This window comes from Osmerus mordax, chromosome 12, assembly GCF_038355195.1.
Source record: "Osmerus mordax isolate fOsmMor3 chromosome 12, fOsmMor3.pri, whole genome shotgun sequence".
Lineage (NCBI taxonomy): Eukaryota > Metazoa > Chordata > Actinopteri > Osmeriformes > Osmeridae > Osmerus > Osmerus mordax.
In genome coordinates, this window is record NC_090061.1 from 7,644,704 (window position 1) to 7,666,527 (window position 21,824).

A 21,824-nucleotide genomic window follows, 5' to 3' on the forward strand; every position below is an offset into this window, starting at 1 on the left:
AATTGCTATCGTTCTTTATGGCATATAATGGTGTTCTTTTTTTAGACGGTAAGGGACGCTGTTGATCATGAAAACCTTGTCTGTGCAGTGCTGTCAGTAATTTTGGTCTCCCTGCGCCCTGCGAAGGAGAGGGAGAGGCTGTGCGAGACGGAGAGTAAATTATCTTCAAGTACACGAAGGAAACGTTCAAACTAACACGCATTTATTTATAGATTAGACTTTCAACTTGTAGTGTTTACAGTGGAATACAATTCGGATATTTTGCATTGTTTGACGATGTCGCTAGAAAAATTTGCTCAACCAAAAGGACGTTTGCGTTTGAGATTTCTATGGCAACTGCTGGCTTTACTCTGTTTCAGTCACTTTGTTGGCGGACAAATTCGGTATTCTATACCGGAAGAGATGAAGAAAGGGTCGCTTATTGGTAACGTAGCACAAGATCTTGGGTTGGATTTGAAAAGGCTCCGTACGGGTAGGGCCCGGATTGTGACCGGAGAGAGCATTCAGTACACGGAGCTGAAGACAGACAAAGGGATTCTCGTCCTGAGTGAGAGAATAGACCGAGAGCAGCTCTGTGGCGACGTCACACCGTGTAGCTTCAGCTTTGAGATCATACTAGAACATCCAATTGAACTGCATCGAGTTACTGTTGAAATATTAGATGTAAATGACCATGCGCCCATTTTTAAGAACAACCACATACAACTGGAAATTAGCGAATCAGCCACAACAGGCTCGCGATTTGTTTTAGAAAGCGCAGAAGATCCCGATGTGGGGGTCAATGGTTTACAGAATTACGTTTTGAATTCAAACGATAATTTTGTTTTGAAGCAACACTCCAACCCTGATGGAAGTAAATTTGCTGAAATTATTTTACAGAAACCTTTAGACAGAGAGGAGCATCCTCGTCTGTCTTTAAAGCTCATCGCTGTAGACGGTGGAGATCCGCAGAGGTCTGGCACAGTAAATATAGATATCACTGTATTAGATGTAAATGACAATGCTCCGGTGTTTAACCAGACAATTTACAGAACTACTGTCGTTGAGAACGCCTTTAAGGGCACTTATATTACAACCGTGAATGCTAGCGATGCAGACAGTGGATCAAATGGTTTACTGACCTATGCGTTTTCTAATTTGAAAGGCAACTTGGCGGATGTGTTTTCCATTGACAAAACGACTGGTGTGATATCTGTTGCTGGACAAATAGATTTTGAAAAAGATAAGAAATATGAAATTAGGGTAGAGGCTAAAGATCAGGGTGGTTTATCAGACCTTAGTAAAGTGGTGATTGAAGTTATTGACGCTAATGATAATGAACCAGTTATAAACATAATGTCCTTCTCCAGCCCCGTGTCTGAAGATGCTCCACCGGGGACCATGATTGCAGTAATAAATGTTAAAGATGCGGATTCAGAGAGAAACGGTCAGATTACGTGTTCCATTGATTCTAAACTCCCTTTTAAAATAACGACATCATTGTCTACATATTACAATTTGGTTTCGGATGTGTCCTTTGATCGAGAAACAACACCAGAATATAACATAACAATAACTGCAACTGATTCTGGTTCACCTTCTCTGTCCAGCACCAGAATATTGCTGCTAAGAATTTCTGACGTCAATGACAATGCTCCAATATTCGATAAACTCACATATTCCGCTTACGTCACAGAGAATAACTCTCCAGGGATGTCTATTTTTACAGTCAGTGCTCGTGATTCTGACTGGAATCAAAACGCTAGAATATCTTACCTTCTAGATGACAAACGGATAAGTGGAAATCAAGTCTCTAACCTTTTATCAATCAACTCAGAAACAGGAGTATTGCACGCTGTACTATCATTTGACTATGAACAAATTAAACAAATTAATGTTGTTGTAATAGCACAAGATGGAGGCACTCCTCCGCTCAGTAGTAACATGACTCTTAATATTTGTATTCAAGACCAAAACGACAACTCACCTCAGGTTCTGTACCCAGTCCAGACTGGCGGCTCTCTGGTGGCTGAAATGGTGCCTCGTTCAGCAGATGTGGGCTATCTGGTCACTAAAGTGGTGGCTGTTGATGTGGACTCTGGACAGAATGCCTGGCTCTCCTATAAACTGCAGAAAGCCACAGACAGGGCGCTGTTTGAAGTGGGCTTACAGAATGGGGAAATAAGAACTGTTCGCCAAGTGACTGATAAAGATGCAGTGAAACAAAGGCTCACTGTTGTAGTGGAGGACAACGGGCAGCCCTCTCGTTCAGCTACAGTCAATGTTAACGTGGCGGTGGCGGACAGCTTCCCTGAAGTGCTCTCGGAGTTCACTGACTTTACGCACGACAAGGAGTACAATGACAACCTGACTTTTTACTTAGTCTTGGCTTTGGCTGTAGTTTCATTTCTGTTCATCACGTGTCTTGTGGTTATTATATCCGTGAAAATATACAGATGGCGACAATCTCGTATCCTCTATCATTCCAATCTCCCGGTGATTCCGTATTATCCACCGCGTTACGCAGACACTTTGGGGACTGGAACTCTGCAGCACGTGTACAATTACGAGGTGTGCAGGACGACTGACTCCAGAAACAGTGACTGTAAGTTCGCCAGACCGGGTAGTCAGAACGTCCTGATAATGGACCCCAGCTTGACAGGAACCATGCAGCGGATACAGAGTGTAAAGAGCATCTTAGACGAACCAGATTCTCCACTTGAGGTGAGTTTCCTAGAATTTGAACTTAGTCACCTTATTAAAATGCATTATTTTGGGGGAAATGTTCTTTCAATTAAGTTCATGCTTCAATGTTGTCAGTGACATTGTTGCACGTTTGAACTATTAACACTATTCTCATCACAATTAGATAGTTGATACGTCAGATGCCTATTAGAATATCAACAAGGGTAAACATGGCTATGAATTTACGTTGCGTAGGACATCAACACAAAGCACTTTTGACGACATGACTCGATAAGACTTCTGCTTTTCAACTCTAAGTCACTGCTTTTTGGGTCTATGGTGCTGAAACTGTATTATAACTCTATGTTTGTGTGTGTATGTTGGCTTGTAGTGAAGTTGCAGAATATGTTTCTGTATTGTCACGAAGATTTGTATTTGGAATTACATATTCGTATTACTAGAAATCCTTTATAGTTTTTCGTTAATAATGTAGAACTGACAAGGTAGTGCAGACGTAAAGATATATAGTCGAAACTTCACGTGTGTAAATTAACTAATTCAGTATCGTACTTTCTGGCATGTGGTCTATTTTCGGACAGTAAGGGACGCTGTTGATCAGTAAAATATGGTCTAAGCAGGGCTGTCAGTCATTTTAGTCTCCACCTCGATCACTGCGCCTTGCAGATAAGAGGGAAAGGTTGAAGCTGGGCAAGACGGAGAAGTACATTTTCTAGAATTACACGAAGGAAAGTCAACTGGATTCGTCAATCGATTGGATTTTAAACGTGCAGTGAAATAGTGGAACGTAGCCTATAACTGTCGGATATTCAATTTTTTGACCATGGCATTGAAGGAATTTCCTCAACCAAAAGGACGTTTGTGTTTGAGATTACGATGGCAACTACTGGCTTTTCTCGGTTTCAGTCACATTGTTTGTGGTCAAATTCGATATTCTGTTCCGGAGGAGATGAAAAAAGGATCTCTAATAGGTAACGTAGCTCAAGATCTAGGGATAGATTTGAAAAGGCTCCGAGCGGGTCGGGCCCGGATCGTTACCGGAGAGAGCATTCAGTACACGGAGCTGAAGACAGACAAAGGGATTCTAGTCGTGGGTGAGAGAATAGATCGAGAGCAGCTTTGTGGCGACTTCACACCGTGCAGCTTTAGTTTCGAAATTATATTAGAAAATCCAATGGAGCTTCATCGTGTAACTGTTGAAATTTTAGATGTCAATGATCACGCACCTGCTTTTCCAAACAAAGATATACATTTTGAAATTGGTGAAACTGCCTTAATAGGAGCTCGATTTCCCCTAGAGAGTGCAGAGGACCCTGATGTGGGTCTTAACGCTCTACAAAACTACATATTAACTGCAAGCGATAATTTCATCCTCAAACAACATGCTAACCCCGATGGCAGCAAATTTGCTGAAATGGTCCTCCAAAAAGCTTTAGACAGAGAGGAGCATCCCCGTCTGTCTTTAAAGCTGATCGCTGTAGATGGAGGAAATCCCCAGAGATCTGGTACAGTAAACATATATATCACTGTACTAGATGCTAATGATAATGCTCCTGTATTTAACCAGTCAGTATACAGAGCTGCTGTGATAGAAAACGCCCCGAAAGGCTCCTATATAGCAACAATTAACGCAACTGATGCAGACAGTAGTTCATATGGACACATAACATACAGCTTCTCTAAATTAAAAGGAGCTATTGCAGATCTTTTTATACTAGATGAATTAACTGGAATTATATCGGTAGCAGGACATATAGATTATGAGAAAGATAAGAAATATGAAGTAAGAGTTGAGGCGAAGGACCAGGGTGGCTTTATAGACACCAGTAAAGTAATCATTGAAATTGTTGACATAAATGATAACGCACCTGTAATAAACGTCATGTCCTTCTCCAGCCCCGTGTCAGAAGATGCTCCTCCAGGTAGCACCATTGCCATAATCAATGTCAAAGATGCTGATTCTGAGAAAAACGGGCAGATTATTTGCTCAGTTGATTCTAAACTCCCGTTTAAAATAACATCGTCATTATCTAACTATTATAATTTGATATCAGATGCACCATTTGATCGGGAATTGACTGAGGAATACAATATTACAATATCAGCAACTGATTCAGGAACACCTCCTCTTTTTAGCACCAGAACATTACTCCTTAGAATATCTGACGTCAATGACAATGCTCCGCTATTCGAAAAAAGCGTTTATTATGGTTACGTCACAGAGAATAACTCTCCCGGTATGTCCATATTTACAGCCAGTGCTCATGATTCTGACTGGAATCAAAACGCGAGAATATCCTACCTCCTAGAAGAAAAACAGATAAGTGGAACTCCAATCTCCAGTCTTTTATCCATCAATTCGGCAACAGGAGTGTTGCACGCGGTGCGCTCTTTTGATTATGAACAGATTAAACTACTGAAAGTAATTCTAAAGGCACAGGACGGAGGCTCTCCTCCGCTCTGTAGCAACGTGACTGTAAATATCTTCATCCAAGACCAGAACGACAACGCACCTCAGGTTCTGCACCCAGTCCAGACTGGCGGCTCTCTGGTGGCTGAAATGGTGCCTCGTTCAGCAGATGTGGGCTATCTGGTCACTAAAGTGGTGGCTGTTGATGTGGACTCTGGACAGAATGCCTGGCTCTCCTATAAACTGCAGAAAGCCACAGACAGGGCGCTGTTTGAAGTGGGCTTACAGAATGGGGAAATAAGAACCGTTCGCCAAGTGACTGATAAAGATGCAGTGAAACAAAGGCTCACTGTTGTAGTGGAGGACAACGGGCAGCCCTCTCGTTCAGCTACAGTCAATGTTAACGTGGCGGTGGCGGACAGCTTCCCTGAAGTGCTCTCGGAGTTCACTGACTTTACGCACGACAAGGAGTACAATGACAACCTGACTTTTTACTTAGTCTTGGCTTTGGCTGTAGTTTCATTTCTGTTCATCACGTGTTTGGTGGTTATTATATCAGTGAAAATATACAGATGGAGACAGTCTCGTATCCTCTATCATTCCAATCTCCCGGTGATTCCGTATTATCCACCGCGTTACGCAGACACTTTGGGGACGGGAACATTGCAGCACGTGTACAATTACGAGGTGTGCAGGACGACTGACTCCAGAAAGAGTGACTGTAAGTTCGACAGACCGGGTAGTCAGAACGTCCTGATAATGGACCCCAGCTTGACAGGAACCATGCAGCGGATACAGAGTGAAAAGAGCATCTTAGACGAACAAGATTCTCCACTTGAGGTGAGTGTGCTGTCCTCGAAGATTTAACAAAATATGATTGCTAATCTCCATACGTGTACATCTTCTTTTATAAGTGTCTTGCATTATTATTATTTATTATTATTATTTGGCTTTTATATGTTGGTTTTGAGAGAGCTATGTGATGCAACAGGCATGTGGCATGCAATGTATTGAAGCGTATGCGCAATAAGATGGTGTCCGTTGTATTTGGTTACTGGGGTACTGCAGTCTTTTACAAAATGTTCGATTTAGAAATACGATCGCACATTCTCATGATGTTCATGTTTTGGACTGCAAGGGCCGCTGTTGATCAGTGTAAGGATTTATATACATGTTGATGGTCTGTTGAATCCCCTCCCCAATCATTGCGTTATGTAGTGAGAGAGCTCGTCTGAGCTGGTTCAAGACGGAGACATATTATTCAGAGTCGTGTAGAGACTATTTTATGCTAAGGACGTTGATAATAACCAGGATTGTATCGAATATCTGCAAACCTTTTGAATCATATTTGGACGAAACGTTGTGACACTTTTTGGGATTTGTATTGCTCTGAAATGGGAATGTTTAGATCTCTCCGACCTCTAAAATGGCGCTTGTGGTGTGGATTTCGATTGAAATATATATTTTTTCTCCTGCTTTGTTTTCACACCGCTGTTGGTCAGATCCGTTATTCAATTCCTGAGGAGATGAAGAAAGGGTCTCTAATAGGTAATGTCGCACAGGATTTAGGTTTGGATTTGAAAAGGCTCCGTACTGGTCGGGCCCGAATTGTGACTGAAGAAAGCGTCCAGTACACGGAGCTGAAGACAGACAAAGGGATTCTAGTCGTGGGGGAGAGGATAGATCGAGAGCAGCTTTGTGGCGATGTCACGCCGTGTAGCTTCAGCTTTGAAATCATCATTGAAGGCCCGATAGAATTGCACCGTATTACAGTTGAAATATTAGATGTCAACGACCATGCGCCTGTTTTTCCAAACAAAGACATTCGATTTGAAATCAGTGAATCTGCTATTCTCGGGTCAAGATTTCCTTTGGAAAGCGCAGAAGATGCCGATGTTGGCCTTAACAGCCTACAAAACTACGTTTTAAACTCGAATGACAATTTCATTCTAAAACAACATGCTAATCCGGATGGTAGTACATTTGCTGAAATGGTGCTTCAGAAACCGTTAGACAGAGAGGAGCATCCCCGTATGTCTTTAAAGCTCATCGCTGTAGACGGTGGAGATCCGCAGAGGTCTGGCACAGTAAATATAGATATCACTGTCCTAGATGCTAATGATAATGCTCCTGTATTCAACCAGTCTGAGTACAAAGGTGCAGTATTTGAAAATGCCCCCAAAGGCACCTATATTACAACCGTGAACGCTAGCGATGCAGACAGTGGTTCAAATGGACACATAACTTATTGTTTCTCAAAATTAAAAGGGGGTGTAGCAGGTATGTTTGTGATTGATGAAGTCACTGGAATTATATCGATTGCAGGACATATAGATTATGAGAAAGATAAGAAATATGAAGTCAGAGTTGAGGCGAAGGACCAGGGTGGCTTAACAGACACCAGTAAAGTAATCATAGAGATCGTTGACATTAATGACAACGCACCTGTGATTAACGTCATGTCCTTCTCAAGTCCTGTGTCTGAAGATGCGCCTCTAGGTACCACTATTGCTGTTATTAATGTCAAAGATAATGACTCAGAGAAAAACGGTCATATTACCTGTTATATAGATAATAATCTTCCATTCAAAATTATATCGTCGTTAAGTAGATACTACACATTAATATCAGATATGGCTTTCGACCGTGAACGTTTGTCAGAGTATAACATCACTATAACTGCGACAGACTCCGGTTCACCATCCCTTTCTAGTGCCACAACATTGCACCTCCGAATCTCTGACGTCAATGACAATGCCCCATTATTCGATAAAAGTACATACTCAGCCTTCGTCACGGAGAATAACTCCCCTGGAATGTCTATATTTACAGTCAGTGCTCGTGATTTGGACTGGAATCAAAACGCGAGAATATCTTACTTTCTCGATGAAACACAGATAAACGGGACTCCGGTCTCGAGTTTATTATCCATTAACTCTGAAACAGGAGTACTACACGCTGTGCGTTCTTTAGATTATGAACAAATGAAACAAATTGCACTACTGATCAAGGCGCAAGACGGTGGCTCTCCTCCGCTCAGTAGCAATGTAACTGTCAATATCTTCATCCAAGACCAGAACGACAACGCACCTCAGGTTCTCTACCCAGTCCAGACTGGCGGCTCTCTGGTGGCTGAAATGGTGCCTCGTTCAGCAGATGTGGGCTATCTGGTCACTAAAGTTGTGGCTGTTGATGTGGACTCTGGACAGAATGCCTGGCTCTCCTATAAACTGCAGAAAGCCACAGACAGGGCGCTGTTTGAAGTGGGCTTACAGAATGGGGAAATAAGAACTGTTCGCCAAGTGACTGATAAAGATGCAGTGAAACAAAGGCTCACTGTTGTAGTGGAGGACAACGGACAGCCCTCTCGTTCAGCTACAGTCAATGTTAACGTGGCGGTGGCGGACAGCTTCCCTGAAGTGCTCTCGGACTTTACTGACTTTTCGCACGACAAGGAGTACAATGACAACCTGACTTTTTACTTAGTCTTGGCTTTGGCTGTAGTTTCATTTCTTTTCATAACGTGTTTAGTGGTTATTATATCAGTGAAAATATACAGATGGAGACAGTCACGCATCCTCTATCATTCCAATCTCCCGGTTATTCCTTATTATCCACCGCGTTACGCAGACACTTTAGGAACGGGAACTCTGCAGCACGTTTACAATTACGAGGTGTGCAGGACGACTGACTCCAGAAAGAGTGACTGTAAGTTCGCCAGACCGGGTAGTCAGAATGTTCTGATAATGGACCCCAGCTTGACAGGAACCATGCAACGGATACAGAGTGAAAAAAGTCTCTTAGACGAACCTGATTCGCCATTGGAGGTAAGTGTAATGACATTTAAAACTAAACAAAAATGTTTCCTTTGTAGTGAATAGTTGCATTATCTTGGGTTTGAGCGTCATTGACGTGTGCCAGCACAACTAAATATGGGCAGCTCCCCTTTTATCACGCTCAAGGGAAAGCTGTTTAAAGTGGCAATACCACCTGCGTGAGTAATTTGCGTTGCACCTAACCTAACTGCAATACTTGAGCGCAGTCTACCTCATTACTTAAAAATATGAAATGAAGTAAGAAGTACATAAATAGATATTTAACTGCTTTGCCCTAGCAACCCAAAAGCAGCGCGACTACTTCGGCATGCACATCTTGTTAAATTAATTAAATATGAAATAACAAACAAGCACCCTGTGTGTTTGTGTATTTGTCTACTGAAAGGCAGTTTATTTTGACATCTTATTACCCTTAATATTGTGACTCGTGTGTTGTCTTGCGATGGGGTAGGCCTAACGGTCATTCTCCGGTCTACTGCTTATAAAAATGTTATACCCATCCTTCGTTTTCCAGGAAAGGTTGCGCGCTTCATTAATATTTCTAGCATAGCCCATTCAGCACCACTGAGAATGTGGACAGCTCCTTAATACACACACTGAACGTGTAAACAGGGCCTCTGTGATAAGTTTTTTTTTTCCAATTGCATTTTATGCAACCATTCAGCTTGATACCTCCTATGGGCCTGTCCTAGTCACTCCATGTTCACGGGTTGGGTGGACCCGCAACACTGGAGTTATAAAACAAAACAACATAACGATTTACGTAAACATACTTAACATACCTTATTTCAATTATAAGCAATACAGAAGGGATTTTGTGTATAAATATGTAAAAGTTTGTTTCTTATGACGGTGGGTAAATATAGGCTTTTTCTGTCTGCTGTTTTTGCCACTCCACACCAACTTGCTTGTGTGAACATGAGTTTGGTGTTCATGTTTTGGACTCTAAGAGACGCTGTTGATCAGCAGAAGAATTTATCTGCAGTACGGTCAGCATTCCCCTCCCCTATCATTTGCTGTAGAGAAAGAGATACGCTGTACTGCTGCTTTGGAGGTGCGGTTTGACAATTGATTTAAATTATGCTCATTTAGAGTATAGCCTTCAAAAGGAGCACTGGTGGAAGTTTGAATAGATCGTTGTATTGTCTTGGATTTCCATGCACGTAATAGGCAGATTTTTTCTGTTTTGATTTGTGCATTTTTGGATATGGCATACAAATGCTGTTTTCGATCCCTCTGCTTAAAATGGCGTTTGGGTTTTGGACTTCGATGGCAAGTGCTCGTTTTTCTACTCTATTTCAGTCACGTTGGAGCCGGACAAATTCGGTATTCTATTCCGGAAGAGATGAAGAAAGGGTCGCTAATTGGTAATGTAGCTCAGGATCTGGGAATAGATTTAAAAAGGCTCCGTGCGGGTCGGGCCCGTATCGTGACCGGGGAGGGCATTCAGTACACGGAGCTGAAGACAGACAAAGGGATTCTAGTCGTAAGTGAGAGAATAGACCGAGAGCAGCTTTGTGGCGACGTCACACCATGTAGCTTCAGCTTTGAAATGATATTAGAAAATCCCATGGAGTTGCATCACATTACAATAGAAGTGGTAGATGTAAATGACCATCCGCCTAAATTTAAGAAAACAGATGTTCAACTGGAAATAAGTGAGTCAGCTAATCTTGGTGCGCGATTTGTGCTCGAAAATGCGGACGATCCTGATGTTGGAATCAATAGTCTACAAAATTACATATTGACTCCAAACAATAATTTTATACTAAAACAAAATGCCAATCCGGATGGCAGCAAATACGCGGAAATGGTTCTTCAGAAACCATTAGACAGAGAGGGGCATCCCCGTCTGTCATTAAAGCTCATCGCTGTTGACGGTGGAAATCCACCGAGGTCTGGCACAGTAAATATAGATATCACTGTCCTAGATGTAAACGATAATGCTCCCGTGTTTAACCAGTCTGTGTACAGGGCTAACGTGATGGAAAACGCATCCATAGGCACCTATATCACAACGGTAAACGCGACTGACGCAGACATTGGTTCCAACGGATTTATAACATATTCATTATCTAACATGAAAGGAAATGTAGCAGATCTATTGGTTATGAATCAAAACACTGGGGTATTAACCGTATCAGGGCTAATTGATTTTGAAAAAGATAAGAGATTTGAAATTAGAATTGAGGCTAAAGATCAAGGTGGTTTAACAGACTCCAGCAAAGTGTTGATTGAGGTAATTGATGTAAACGACAATGCTCCTGTTATAAGCGTCATGTCGTTTACTAGTCCAATTTCTGAAGACTCTCCAAAAGGGACAACTGTTGGCATTATTAACGTTAAAGACGTGGATTCCGGGGAAAATGGGCAGGTGAGCTGCAGTATAGACAAGAACCTCCCTTTTAAGATCAATTCGAATTTGAGAAATTACTATACGTTAGTAACTGACGCAATCTTAAATCGTGAGAGTGTTTCTGATTATAACATCACTGTAGTGGTCACTGACGCAGGCTCACCACCTCTCTCAAGTGAAAGGACGTTTCATATGAAGGTATCTGACGTCAACGACAATGCCCCAATATTTCCACAAGGCGTTTACAACTGTTATGTTGCAGAGAATACCTCTCCTGGCGTGTCTGTAATAACTGTTAGAGCTAAAGACACTGACGCGAATCAAAATGCCCGTATATCTTATATTCTAGAAGATTCGGACGTTAGTGGGACTCCAGTCTCTGGTCATGTTTCCGTTAACGCAGAGAGTGGAGTAATACACGCGGTGCGCTCTTTTGACTATGAACAAATTAAACAACTGAAAGTCGTTATAAAGGCGCAAGATGGAGGTTCTCCTCCTCTTAGTAGCAACGCCACTGTTAATATCTTCATCCAAGACCAGAACGACAACGCACCTCAAGTTCTGTACCCAGTCCAGACTGGCGGCTCTCTGGTGGCTGAAATGGTGCCTCGTTCAGCAGATGTGGGCTATCTGGTCACTAAAGTGGTGGCTGTTGATGTGGACTCTGGACAGAACGCCTGGCTCTCCTATAAACTGCAGAAAGCCACAGACAGGGCGCTGTTTGAAGTGGGCTTACAGAATGGGGAAATAAGAACTGTTCGCCAAGTGACTGATAAAGATGCAGTGAAACAAAGGCTCACTGTTGTAGTGGAGGACAACGGGCAGCCCTCTCGTTCAGCTACAGTTAATGTTAACGTGGCGGTGGCGGACAGCTTCCCTGAAGTGCTCTCGGAGTTCACTGACTTTACGCACGACAAGGATTACAATGACAACCTGACTTTTTACTTAGTCTTGGCTTTGGCTGTAGTTTCATTTCTGTTCATCACGTGTTTGGTGGTGATTATATCAGTGAAAATATACAGATGGAGACAATCTCGCATCCTCTATCATTCCAATCTCCCGGTGATTCCTTATTATCCACCGCGTTACGCAGACACTTTGGGAACGGGAACTTTGCAGCACGTGTACAATTACGAGGTGTGCAGGACGACCGACTCCAGAAAGAGTGACTGTAAGTTCGCCAGACCGGGTAGTCAGAACGTCCTGATAATGGACCCCAGCTTGACAGGAACCATGCAGCGGATACAGAGTGAAAAAAGCATCTTAGACGAACCTGATTCTCCTCTTGAGGTGAGTGTCCCGTTTTAGATTATTTAGCCACATATGATTGAAAATCTCCAAACGTGTAAATGAAAGGGTAAATTCATAACTGTGCTGTCTTGCAATTGTTTTTAATTTATAACACATCATTTTTCGTGTATTATTTTGAGGAATCGAATGCGCAGCGGTTTCCGTTGTATTCAAGGATTGGGACATTACATTGTTTTATTTACTTTTGGTGAAGAATTGTTAATGTTCATGATGTTCATCCTTTGGACTGCAAGGGCCGCTGTTGATCAGGATTTGTATGCTTTTGGTCTGTTGAGTCCCCTCCCCTAACAATGCGCTCTGTAGTAGAGAGATCTGAAACTGCCATCGTATGAGGTGGGACTAGACAGAAACAGATCATTCAGTGTACCGTATAACGGGATACGGGAGAAAGACGTTAATAATAATCTGGATTGTATGAACGCTCGGCGAAGCATTCGACCATATCTGGACGAAAAATTGAGACAATTCTTTTTGGATTTGTATTGCTTTGAAATGGATATTTTTAGATCTCTCCGGCCCTTAAAATGGCGCTTGTGGTGCGCATTTTGGCTGCGAAACTTTATTTTTCTCCTGCTTTGTTTTCACACTGCTGTTGGTCAGATCCGTTATTCAATTCCGGAGGAGATGAAGAAAGGGTCGCTTATAGGTAACGTAACACAGGATTTAGGTTTGGATTTGAAACGGCTCCGTACTGGACGGGCCCGTATTGTGACTGAAGAAAGCGTTCAGTACACGGAGCTGAAGACAGACAAAGGGATTCTAGTTGTGGGGGAGAGAATCGACAGAGAGCAGCTTTGCGGTGATGTCACGCCGTGTAGCTTCAGTTTTGAAATAATTATTGAAGGCCCGATAGAATTGCACCGTATTACAGTTGAAATATTAGATGTCAACGACCATGCACCAGTTTTTCCAAACAAAGATATTCGATTTGAAATCAGTGAATCTGCTATTCTCGGGTCAAGATTTCCTTTGAAAAGCGCAGAAGATCCCGATGTCGGCATTAACAGCCTTCAAAATTACGTTTTAAACACGAATGATAATTTCATTCTTAAACAACATGTTAATATGGATGGTAGTCAATTTGCTGAAATGGTGCTTCAGAAACCGTTAGACAGAGAGGAGCATCCTCGTCTGTCTTTAAAGCTCATCGCTGTAGACGGTGGAGATCCGCAGAGGTCTGGCACAGTAAATATAGATATCACTGTTCTAGATGTTAATGATAATGCTCCTGTATTCAACCAGTCTGTGTACAGAGGTGCAGTATTTGAAAATGCCCCGAAAGGCACCTATATTACAACCGTGAACGCTAGCGATGCAGACAGTGGTTCGAATGGACACGTAACTTACAGTTTTTCTACATTAAAAGGGAGTGTAGCAGATCTCTTTGTCATTGATGAAGTCACTGGAGTTATAACGGTTGCTGGACATATAGATTTTGAGAAAGATAAAAAATATGAAGTCAGAGTTGAGGCTATGGACCAGGGTGGCTTAACAGACACTAGTAAAGTTGTCATAGAGATCGTTGACATTAATGATAACGCACCTGTGATTAACGTCATGTCCTTTTCAAGTCATGTGTCTGAAGATGCGCCTCTAGGTACCACTATTGCTGTTATTAATGTCAAAGATGCTGATTCAGAAAAAAACGGCCAGGTTTCATGTTATATAGATCAGCATCTTCCTTTCAAAATTATATCGTCGTTAAGTAGATACTACACATTAATATCAGATATGGCTTTCGACCGTGAACGTGTGTCAGAGTATAACATCACTATAACTGCAACAGACTCCGGTTCACCATCCCTTTCTAGTGCCACAACATTGCACCTCCGAATCTCTGACGTCAATGACAATGCTCCATTATTCGATAAAAGTACATACTCAGCCTTCGTCACAGAGAATAACTCCCCTGGAATGTCAGTATTTACAGTCAGTGCTCGTGATTCGGATTGGAATCAAAACGCGAGAATATCTTACTTTCTCGATGAAACACAGATAAACGGGACGCCGGTGTCGAGTTTATTATCCATTAACTCTGAAACAGGAGTACTACACGCGGTACGCTCTTTAGATTATGAACAAATTAAACAAATTACACTACTGATCAAGGCGCAGGATGGTGGCTCTCCTCCACTCAGTAGCAATGTGACTGTTAATATCTTCATCCAAGACCAGAACGACAACGCACCTCAGGTTCTGTACCCAGTCCAAACTGGCGGCTCTCTGGTGGCTGAAATGGTGCCTCGTTCAGCAGATGTGGGATATCTGGTCACTAAAGTGGTGGCTGTTGATGTGGACTCTGGACAGAATGCCTGGCTCTCCTATAAACTGCAGAAAGCCACAGACAGGGCGCTGTTTGAAGTGGGCTTACAGAATGGGGAAATAAGAACTGTTCGCCAAGTGACTGATAAAGATGCAGTGAAACAAAGGCTCACTGTTGTAGTGGAGGACAACGGGCAGCCCTCTCGTTCAGCTACAGTCAATGTTAACGTGGCGGTGGCGGACAGCTTCCCTGAAGTGCTCTCGGAGTTCACTGACTTTACGCACGACAAGGATTACAATGACAACCTGACTTTTTACTTAGTCTTGGCTTTGGCTGTAGTTTCATTTCTTTTCATCACGTGTTTGGTGGTTATTATATCAGTGAAAATATACAGATGGAGACGATCTCGCATCCTCTATCATTCCAATCTCCCGGTGATTCCTTATTATCCACCGCGTTACGCAGACACTTTGGGAACGGGAACTCTGCAGCACGTGTACAATTACGAGGTGTGCAGGACGACTGACTCCAGAAAAAGTGACTGTAAGTTCGCCAGACCGGGTAGTCAGAATGTCCTGATAATGGACCCCAGCTTGACAGGTACCATGCAGAGGATACAGAGTGAAAAGAACATCTTAGACGAACCAGATTCTCCTCTTGAGGTGAGTTGTGAACTAATTGTATCTGAATAATTTACCAGAAGAAAAACGTCTTCACCTTTGTTACACTACTGCTCAATTTCAGCACCACACACGTATGGACAGCGCTTCTTTAGCATTTATTAGTGTTCCTCAAAACACATAGCCTGCAACTAAATCATTTGAGGGAAGTTTCAAATGTCTCATTTGGCAAGTAGTATATTTCCAATTTCTATATAGTATTTCGCCGTTGTTGTTTGTTAGGTTTAACCTTTGAAGGCATATCTATTGTAACTAAGGAACGTATTTAACTTCCCTACTGGACATGCTTCATAAAAAATATAAATAAATAAAAAACACAAAATAACAACAAAAAGGTTTCTTGGAGTTCTAGCCTAGACGTTCTGTTGTGTTCATGTTTTGGACTGTAAGGGCCGCTGTTGATCAGCGTAAGGATTTGTATCCATGTTGGCAGTCATTAAAGTCTCCTCCCCTAATGCTGCTTTTCACTATAACTGAGAGGTAGATAGCCTCCATTCGAGGTGAAGCACGAAGGAGAAGCATCGCTTTGGTATCTAATACAGGAAAAGTATATTCATCAAATATTACAAACATCGACAGATCTTTTCTCATTATATAATGTTACAAGGCTTTTTTTCGTTTCGATTTTTTTGTTTGTTCTGCTATGGCATCTAAAGGTTATTATCATCCAAAATGTGGAAGCGGGCGTTACTGTTGTGGACTGCTGTGGCAAGTTATTATAATTATCTTGTATTTCGGTCACATTGCTGAGGGGCAAATACGGTATTCAATTCCAGAGGAGATGAAGAAAGGCTCGCTTATCGGTAACGTAGCTCAAGATCTTGGAATAGATTTGAAAAGGCTTCGTGCTGGACGGGCCCGTATCGTTACCGGAGAGAACATTCAGTACACTGAATTGAAGACAGACAAAGGGATTCTAGTGGTGAGTGAGAGAATAGACCGAGAGCAGCTTTGCGGCTCCGTTACACCATGCAGCTTCAGCTTCGAAATTATATTAGAAAATCCCATGGAGTTACATCATATTACAATAGAAATTATTGACGTAAACGATAATTTACCCACGTTTCAAAACCATCATTTGCAGTTTGAAATCAGCGAGTCAGCAACGCTTGGTGCTCGTTTTGTTTTAGAGAGTGCAGAGGACTCTGACGTGGGAGTTAATAGTCTACAAAATTACATTTTGACTCCAAATGACAATTTTATTCTCAAACAACATGCTAATCCTGACGGTAGTAAATTTGCTGAAATGGTGCTACAGAAACCTTTAGACAGAGAGGAGCATCCTCGTCTGTCTTTAAAGCTCATCGCTGTAGATGGTGGAGATCCGCAGAGGTCTGGCACAGTAAATATAGATATCACTGTCCTAGATGCTAATGATAATGCTCCCGTGTTTAACCAGACTGTGTACAGGGCTAACGTGATGGAAAACGCACCCAAGGGCACCTATATTACCACCGTTAATGCGAGTGATGCAGACAGTGGTTCTAATGGGGAGATAACTTACTATTTCTCTAAGGCCAAGGCCAACGCTGCAGACTTGTTCAATATCGATGCGATTACTGGAATTATGACTGTGTCAGGTCAAATCGATTTTGAAAAAGATAAGAGATTTGAAATTAGAATTGAGGCTAAAGATCAAGGTGGTTTGACAGACTCCAGCAAAGTTGTAGTCGAAGTAATCGACGTAAACGACAATGCTCCTGTTATAAGTGTCATGTCATTCACTAGCCCAATATCTGAAGATTCTCCACCAGGTAAAACTATTGGCATAATTAACGTTAAAGACCTGGATTCAGGTGACAACGGACTGGTGAGTTGTGGCATAGACCAAACCCTTCCTTTTAAGATCAATTCGAATCTGAGAAATTACTATACGCTAGTGACTGACGCCAAACTAAATCGTGAGACCGTGTCAGAATATAACATTACCGTAGTGGCCACAGATGCAGGCTCACCACCACTCTTCAGTGAGAGAACATTTCACATGAAAGTCTCTGATGTCAACGACAATGCCCCGGTGTTTTCACGGGGCATTTACAACTCTTATATAGTCGAGAATAACTCTCCTGGCGTGTCTATCCTCACTGTTAGCGCTAAAGACCCTGACGCGAATCAAAATGCCCGTATATCTTATATTCTAGATTCGGACGTAAGTGGGTCTCCAGTCTCTGGCTATGTTTCCGTTAACGCAGAGAGTGGGGTAGTTCACGCGGTGTGCTCTTTTGACTATGAACAAATTAAACAACTGAAAGTCGTTATAAAGGCGCAAGATGGAGGCTCTCCTCCGCTTAGTAGCAACGTCACTGTTAATATCTTCATCCAAGACCAGAACGACAACGCACCTCAGGTTCTGTACCCAGTCCAGACTGGCGGCTCTCTGGTGGCTGAAATGGTGCCTCGTTCAGCAGATGTGGGCTATCTGGTCACTAAAGTGGTGGCTGTTGATGTGGACTCTGGACAGAATGCCTGGCTCTCCTATAAACTGCAGAAAGCCACAGACAGGGCGCTGTTTGAAGTGGGCTTACAGAATGGGGAAATAAGAACTGTTCGCCAAGTGACTGATAAAGATGCAGTGAAACAAAGGCTCACTGTTGTAGTGGAGGACAACGGGCAGCCCTCTCGTTCAGCTACAGTCAATGTTAACGTGGCGGTGGCGGACAGCTTCCCTGAAGTGCTCTCGGACTTCACTGACTTTACGCACGACAAGGATTACAATGACAACCTGACTTTTTACTTAGTCTTGGCTTTGGCTGTAGTTTCATTTCTGTTCATCACGTGTTTGGTGGTGATTATATCAGTGAAAATATACAGATGGAGACAGTCTCGCATCCTCTATCATTCCAATCTCCCGGTGATTCCGTATTATCCACCGCGTTATGCAGACACTTTGGGGACGGGAACTCTCCAGCACGTGTACAATTACGAGGTGTGCAGGACGACTGACTCCAGAAAGAGTGACTGTAAGTTCGCCAGACCCGGTAGTCAGAACGTACTGATAATGGACCCCAACTTGACAGGAACCATGCAGCGGATACAAAGTGACAACTGCATCTTAGACGAACCAGATTCGCCACTTGAGGTGAGTTTTGAACAAATTGTATTTGAATACTTTAACAAAAGAGAAACGTCTTGTTACACTACTGCTCCATTTCAGTACCCACAAACGTATGGACAGCGCTTCTTCAGCATTTGATTAGTATTCCTCAAAACACATAGCCTGCAACTTAATCATTTGGAGTATGTTTCAAATCTCTCATTGGGCAAGTAGTATATTTCAATTTTCTAAATAATTGTGCCGTTGATGTTATTCAGGTTTAACCTGTGAATGCATAGGCTATTTATTGAAACTAAGGAACGTATTTAACTTCCCTACTGGAGTTGCTTCATAAAAATAATGAAAAAAAAAAACACAAAATAAGAACAACAACAAGAACGTTTTTTGGAGTTCTAGCCTAGACGTTCTGTTGTGTTCATGTTTTGGACTGTAAGGGCCGCTGTTGATCAGCGTAAGGATTTGTATCCATGTTGGCAGTCATTAAAGTCTCCTCCCCTAATGCTGCTTTTCACTATAACGGAGAGGTAGATAGCCTCCATTCGAGGTGAAGCACGAAGGAGAAGCATCGCTGTGGTATCTAATAGAGGAAAACTCATCAAATATTACAAACCTCGACGGATCTTTTCTCCTTATATTACGTTAGAAGGCTTTTTTTCGTTTCGATTTTGTTTGTTCTGCTATGGCATCTAAAGGTTCTTATCATCCAAAATGTGGAAGCGGGCGTTACTGTTGTGGACTGCTGTGGCAAGTTCTTATAATTATCTTGTATTTCGGTCACATTGCTGAGGGGCAAATACGGTATTCAATTCCAGAGGAGATGAAGAAAGGCTCGCTAATCGGTAACGTAGCTCAAGATCTAGGAATAGATTTGAAAAGGCTTCGTGCTGGTCGGGCCCGTATCGTTACCGGAGAGAACATTCAGTACACGGAGCTGAAGACAGACAAAGGGATTCTAGTGGTGAAGGAGAGAATAGACCGAGAGCAGCTTTGTGGCGACGTCATACCGTGTAGCTTCAGCTTTGAAATTATATTAGAAAATCCTATAGTATTGCATCGGATTACCATTGAAATTTTGGACATAAATGACCACGTACCTGTTTTTCCAAACCGAGATATTCAATTTGAAATCAGTGAATCTGCTGTTCTCAGTTCAAGATTTCTGTTGGAGAGTGCTGAGGATCCCGACGTCGGTCTTAATGCCTTACAAAACTACGTTTTAACCCCAAACGATAATTTTATTCTAAAACAAAATGCAAATCCAGACGGTAGTAAATATGCTGAAATGGTGCTTCAGAACCCTTTAGACAGAGAGGAGCATCCACATCTGTCTTTAAAGCTGATCGCTATAGACGGTGGAGATCCGCAGAGATCTGGGACAGTAAACATAGATATCACTGTTTTAGATGCCAATGATAATGCTCCCGTGTTTAACCAGACTGTGTACAGGGCTTCTGTAATGGAAAATTCCGCTAAGGGCGCATATATTACAACTGTGAATGCTACAGACGCAGACAGTGGGTCGAATGGAATGATAATATATAGTTTTTCAAAACTGAAAGGCAGTATTGCGGACATATTTGTCATCGATGACCTAACTGGAATCATATCCGTCACTGGACAAATAGACTACGAGAAAGATAAAAAATATGAGGTGAGAGTAGAAGCTAAAGATCAGGGTGGTTTCACAGACTCTAGTAAAGTTATAATTGATGTTGTTGACGTCAACGATAATGCACCATCGATAAACGTTATGTCCTTCTCCAGCACAGTGTCTGAAGATGCCCCCTCAGGTACGACAATTGCTGTTATTAATGTTAAAGATGCTGACTCAGAGAGAAACGGACAGATTACTTGTTCAATAGATACAAAACTCCCGTTCAAAATTACGTCATCATTATCTTCATATTATAATTTGATCTCTGAAATAGCTTTTGATCGAGAAACGACACCAGAATACAACATAACTGTCTGGGCGACAGATTTGGGGTCTCCTCCGCTGTCTAGTTCCAAGACCTTACACCTCAGATTATCTGACGTCAATGACAATGCCCCGTTATTCGATAAAAGTACATACTCTGCGTACGTCACTGAAAATAACTCCCCTGGGATGTCTATATTTACAGTCAGCGCCCGGGACTCTGACTGGAATCAAAACGCGAGAATATCTTACCTCCTAGAAGACACACTAATAAGTGGGACTCCAGTCTCGAGCCTTTTATCCATCAACTCTGAAAAAGGAACATTGCATGTTGTGCGATCTTTTGATTATGAACAAATTAAACAACTTAAAGTCGTTGTGAAGGCTCAAGATGGTGGCTCTCCTCCACTCAGTAGCAATGTGACTGTAAATATCTACATCCAAGACCAGAACGACAACGCTCCTCAGGTTCTGTACCCAGTCCAGACTGGCGGCTCTGTGGTGGCTGAAATGGTGCCTCGTTCAGCAGACGTGGGCTATCTGGTCACTAAAGTGGTGGCTGTTGATGTGGACTCTGGACAGAATGCCTGGCTCTCCTATAAACTGCAGAAAGCCACAGACAGGGCGCTGTTTGAAGTGGGCTTACAGAATGGGGAAATAAGAACTGTTCGCCAAGTGACTGATAAAGATGCAGTGAAACAAAGGCTCACCGTTGTAGTGGAGGACAACGGGCAGCCCTCTCGTTCAGCTACAGTCAATGTTAACGTGGCGGTGGCCGACAGCTTCCCTGAAGTGCTCTCGGAGTTCACTGACTTTACGCACGACAAGGAGTACAATGACAACCTGACTTTTTACTTAGTCTTGGCTTTGGCTGTAGTTTCATTTCTTTTCATCACGTGTTTGGTGGTTATTATATCAGTGAAAATATACAGATGGAGACAGTCTCGTATCCTCTATCATTCCAATCTCCCGGTGATTCCTTATTATCCACCGCGTTACGCAGACACTTTGGGAACGGGAACTCTGCAGCATGTGTACAATTACGAGGTGTGCAGGACGACTGACTCCAGGAAGAGTGATTGCAAGTTTGCCAGACCGGGTAGTCAGAATGTCCTGATAATGGACCCCAGCTTGACAGAAACCATGCAGCGGATACAAAGTGACAACTGCATCTTAGACGAACCAGATTCTTTGTTAGAGGTAAGTTTCCATTTACAGGCTAGATAATGAAGAAACAACTTAACTAAACATGTATGTTTGAATTTGTTCAGCTCTGCAGTCTATGGTACTGACAGTTATGTTGGAGGAGGATT

The 21,824-nt window shown here is 42.5% G+C and overlaps 6 protein-coding genes across 6 annotated transcripts; all 6 read left to right on the top strand.

The window, feature by feature from the left end:
• The first annotated feature begins 276 nt into the window (after positions 1-276).
• LOC136954524 (protocadherin beta-4-like) lies at positions 277-2,875 on the top strand. The gene is made up of 3 exons (XM_067248151.1): positions 277-640; positions 1,928-2,703; positions 2,849-2,875. The coding sequence occupies exons 1-3, from the start codon at positions 277-279 to the stop codon at positions 2,873-2,875; spliced, it is 1,167 nt and encodes a 388-aa protein (XP_067104252.1).
• A 630-nt stretch (positions 2,876-3,505) lies between these two features.
• LOC136954525 (protocadherin gamma-A6-like) lies at positions 3,506-5,959 on the top strand. The gene is made up of 2 exons (XM_067248152.1): positions 3,506-3,869; positions 5,157-5,959. Exons 1-2 carry the CDS (start codon positions 3,506-3,508, stop codon positions 5,957-5,959), a joined length of 1,167 nt encoding a protein of 388 aa, XP_067104253.1.
• A 527-nt stretch (positions 5,960-6,486) lies between these two features.
• Positions 6,487-9,385, top strand: LOC136954526 (protocadherin gamma-A10-like). Its single transcript, XM_067248153.1, has 3 exons — positions 6,487-6,856; positions 8,144-8,919; positions 9,380-9,385. The coding sequence occupies exons 1-3, from the start codon at positions 6,487-6,489 to the stop codon at positions 9,383-9,385; spliced, it is 1,152 nt and encodes a 383-aa protein (XP_067104254.1).
• Positions 9,386-10,135: 750 nt separating this feature from the next.
• On the top strand, positions 10,136-15,766 carry LOC136954527 (protocadherin gamma-A10-like). The gene is made up of 5 exons (XM_067248154.1): positions 10,136-10,511; positions 11,799-12,574; positions 13,196-13,457; positions 14,745-15,520; positions 15,761-15,766. Exons 1-5 carry the CDS (start codon positions 10,136-10,138, stop codon positions 15,764-15,766), a joined length of 2,196 nt encoding a protein of 731 aa, XP_067104255.1.
• Positions 15,767-16,181: 415 nt separating this feature from the next.
• On the top strand, positions 16,182-18,856 carry LOC136954529 (protocadherin gamma-A8-like). The gene is made up of 3 exons (XM_067248155.1): positions 16,182-16,557; positions 17,842-18,617; positions 18,851-18,856. Exons 1-3 carry the CDS (start codon positions 16,182-16,184, stop codon positions 18,854-18,856), a joined length of 1,158 nt encoding a protein of 385 aa, XP_067104256.1.
• Positions 18,857-19,272: 416 nt separating this feature from the next.
• On the top strand, positions 19,273-21,738 carry LOC136954531 (protocadherin gamma-A6-like). The gene is made up of 2 exons (XM_067248157.1): positions 19,273-19,648; positions 20,936-21,738. Exons 1-2 carry the CDS (start codon positions 19,273-19,275, stop codon positions 21,736-21,738), a joined length of 1,179 nt encoding a protein of 392 aa, XP_067104258.1.
• The last annotated feature ends 86 nt before the right edge of the window (positions 21,739-21,824 follow it).

Bases quoted from the DNA above. Each gene is read 5' to 3' on its own strand.
- LOC136954524 (XM_067248151.1), top strand. From the start codon at position 277: ATGTCGCTAGAAAAATTTGCTCAACCAAAAGGACGTTTGCGTTTGAGA. The intron at 641-1,927 runs GAGTTACTGTTG...GTAGTAACATGA, and splicing joins ACATCCAATTGAACTGCATC to CTCTTAATATTTGTATTCAA. The intron at 2,704-2,848 runs GTGAGTTTCCTA...CATCACAATTAG, and splicing joins AACCAGATTCTCCACTTGAG to ATAGTTGATACGTCAGATGC.
- LOC136954525 (XM_067248152.1), top strand. From the start codon at position 3,506: ATGGCATTGAAGGAATTTCCTCAACCAAAAGGACGTTTGTGTTTGAGA. The intron at 3,870-5,156 runs GTGTAACTGTTG...GTAGCAACGTGA, and splicing joins AAATCCAATGGAGCTTCATC to CTGTAAATATCTTCATCCAA.
- LOC136954526 (XM_067248153.1), top strand. From the start codon at position 6,487: ATGGGAATGTTTAGATCTCTCCGACCTCTAAAATGGCGCTTGTGGTGT. The intron at 6,857-8,143 runs GTATTACAGTTG...GTAGCAATGTAA, and splicing joins AGGCCCGATAGAATTGCACC to CTGTCAATATCTTCATCCAA.
- LOC136954527 (XM_067248154.1), top strand. From the start codon at position 10,136: ATGGCATACAAATGCTGTTTTCGATCCCTCTGCTTAAAATGGCGTTTG. The intron at 10,512-11,798 runs ACATTACAATAG...GTAGCAACGCCA, and splicing joins AAATCCCATGGAGTTGCATC to CTGTTAATATCTTCATCCAA. The intron at 13,458-14,744 runs GTATTACAGTTG...GTAGCAATGTGA, and splicing joins AGGCCCGATAGAATTGCACC to CTGTTAATATCTTCATCCAA.
- LOC136954529 (XM_067248155.1), top strand. From the start codon at position 16,182: ATGGCATCTAAAGGTTATTATCATCCAAAATGTGGAAGCGGGCGTTAC. The intron at 16,558-17,841 runs ATATTACAATAG...GTAGCAACGTCA, and splicing joins AAATCCCATGGAGTTACATC to CTGTTAATATCTTCATCCAA.
- LOC136954531 (XM_067248157.1), top strand. From the start codon at position 19,273: ATGGCATCTAAAGGTTCTTATCATCCAAAATGTGGAAGCGGGCGTTAC. The intron at 19,649-20,935 runs GGATTACCATTG...GTAGCAATGTGA, and splicing joins AAATCCTATAGTATTGCATC to CTGTAAATATCTACATCCAA.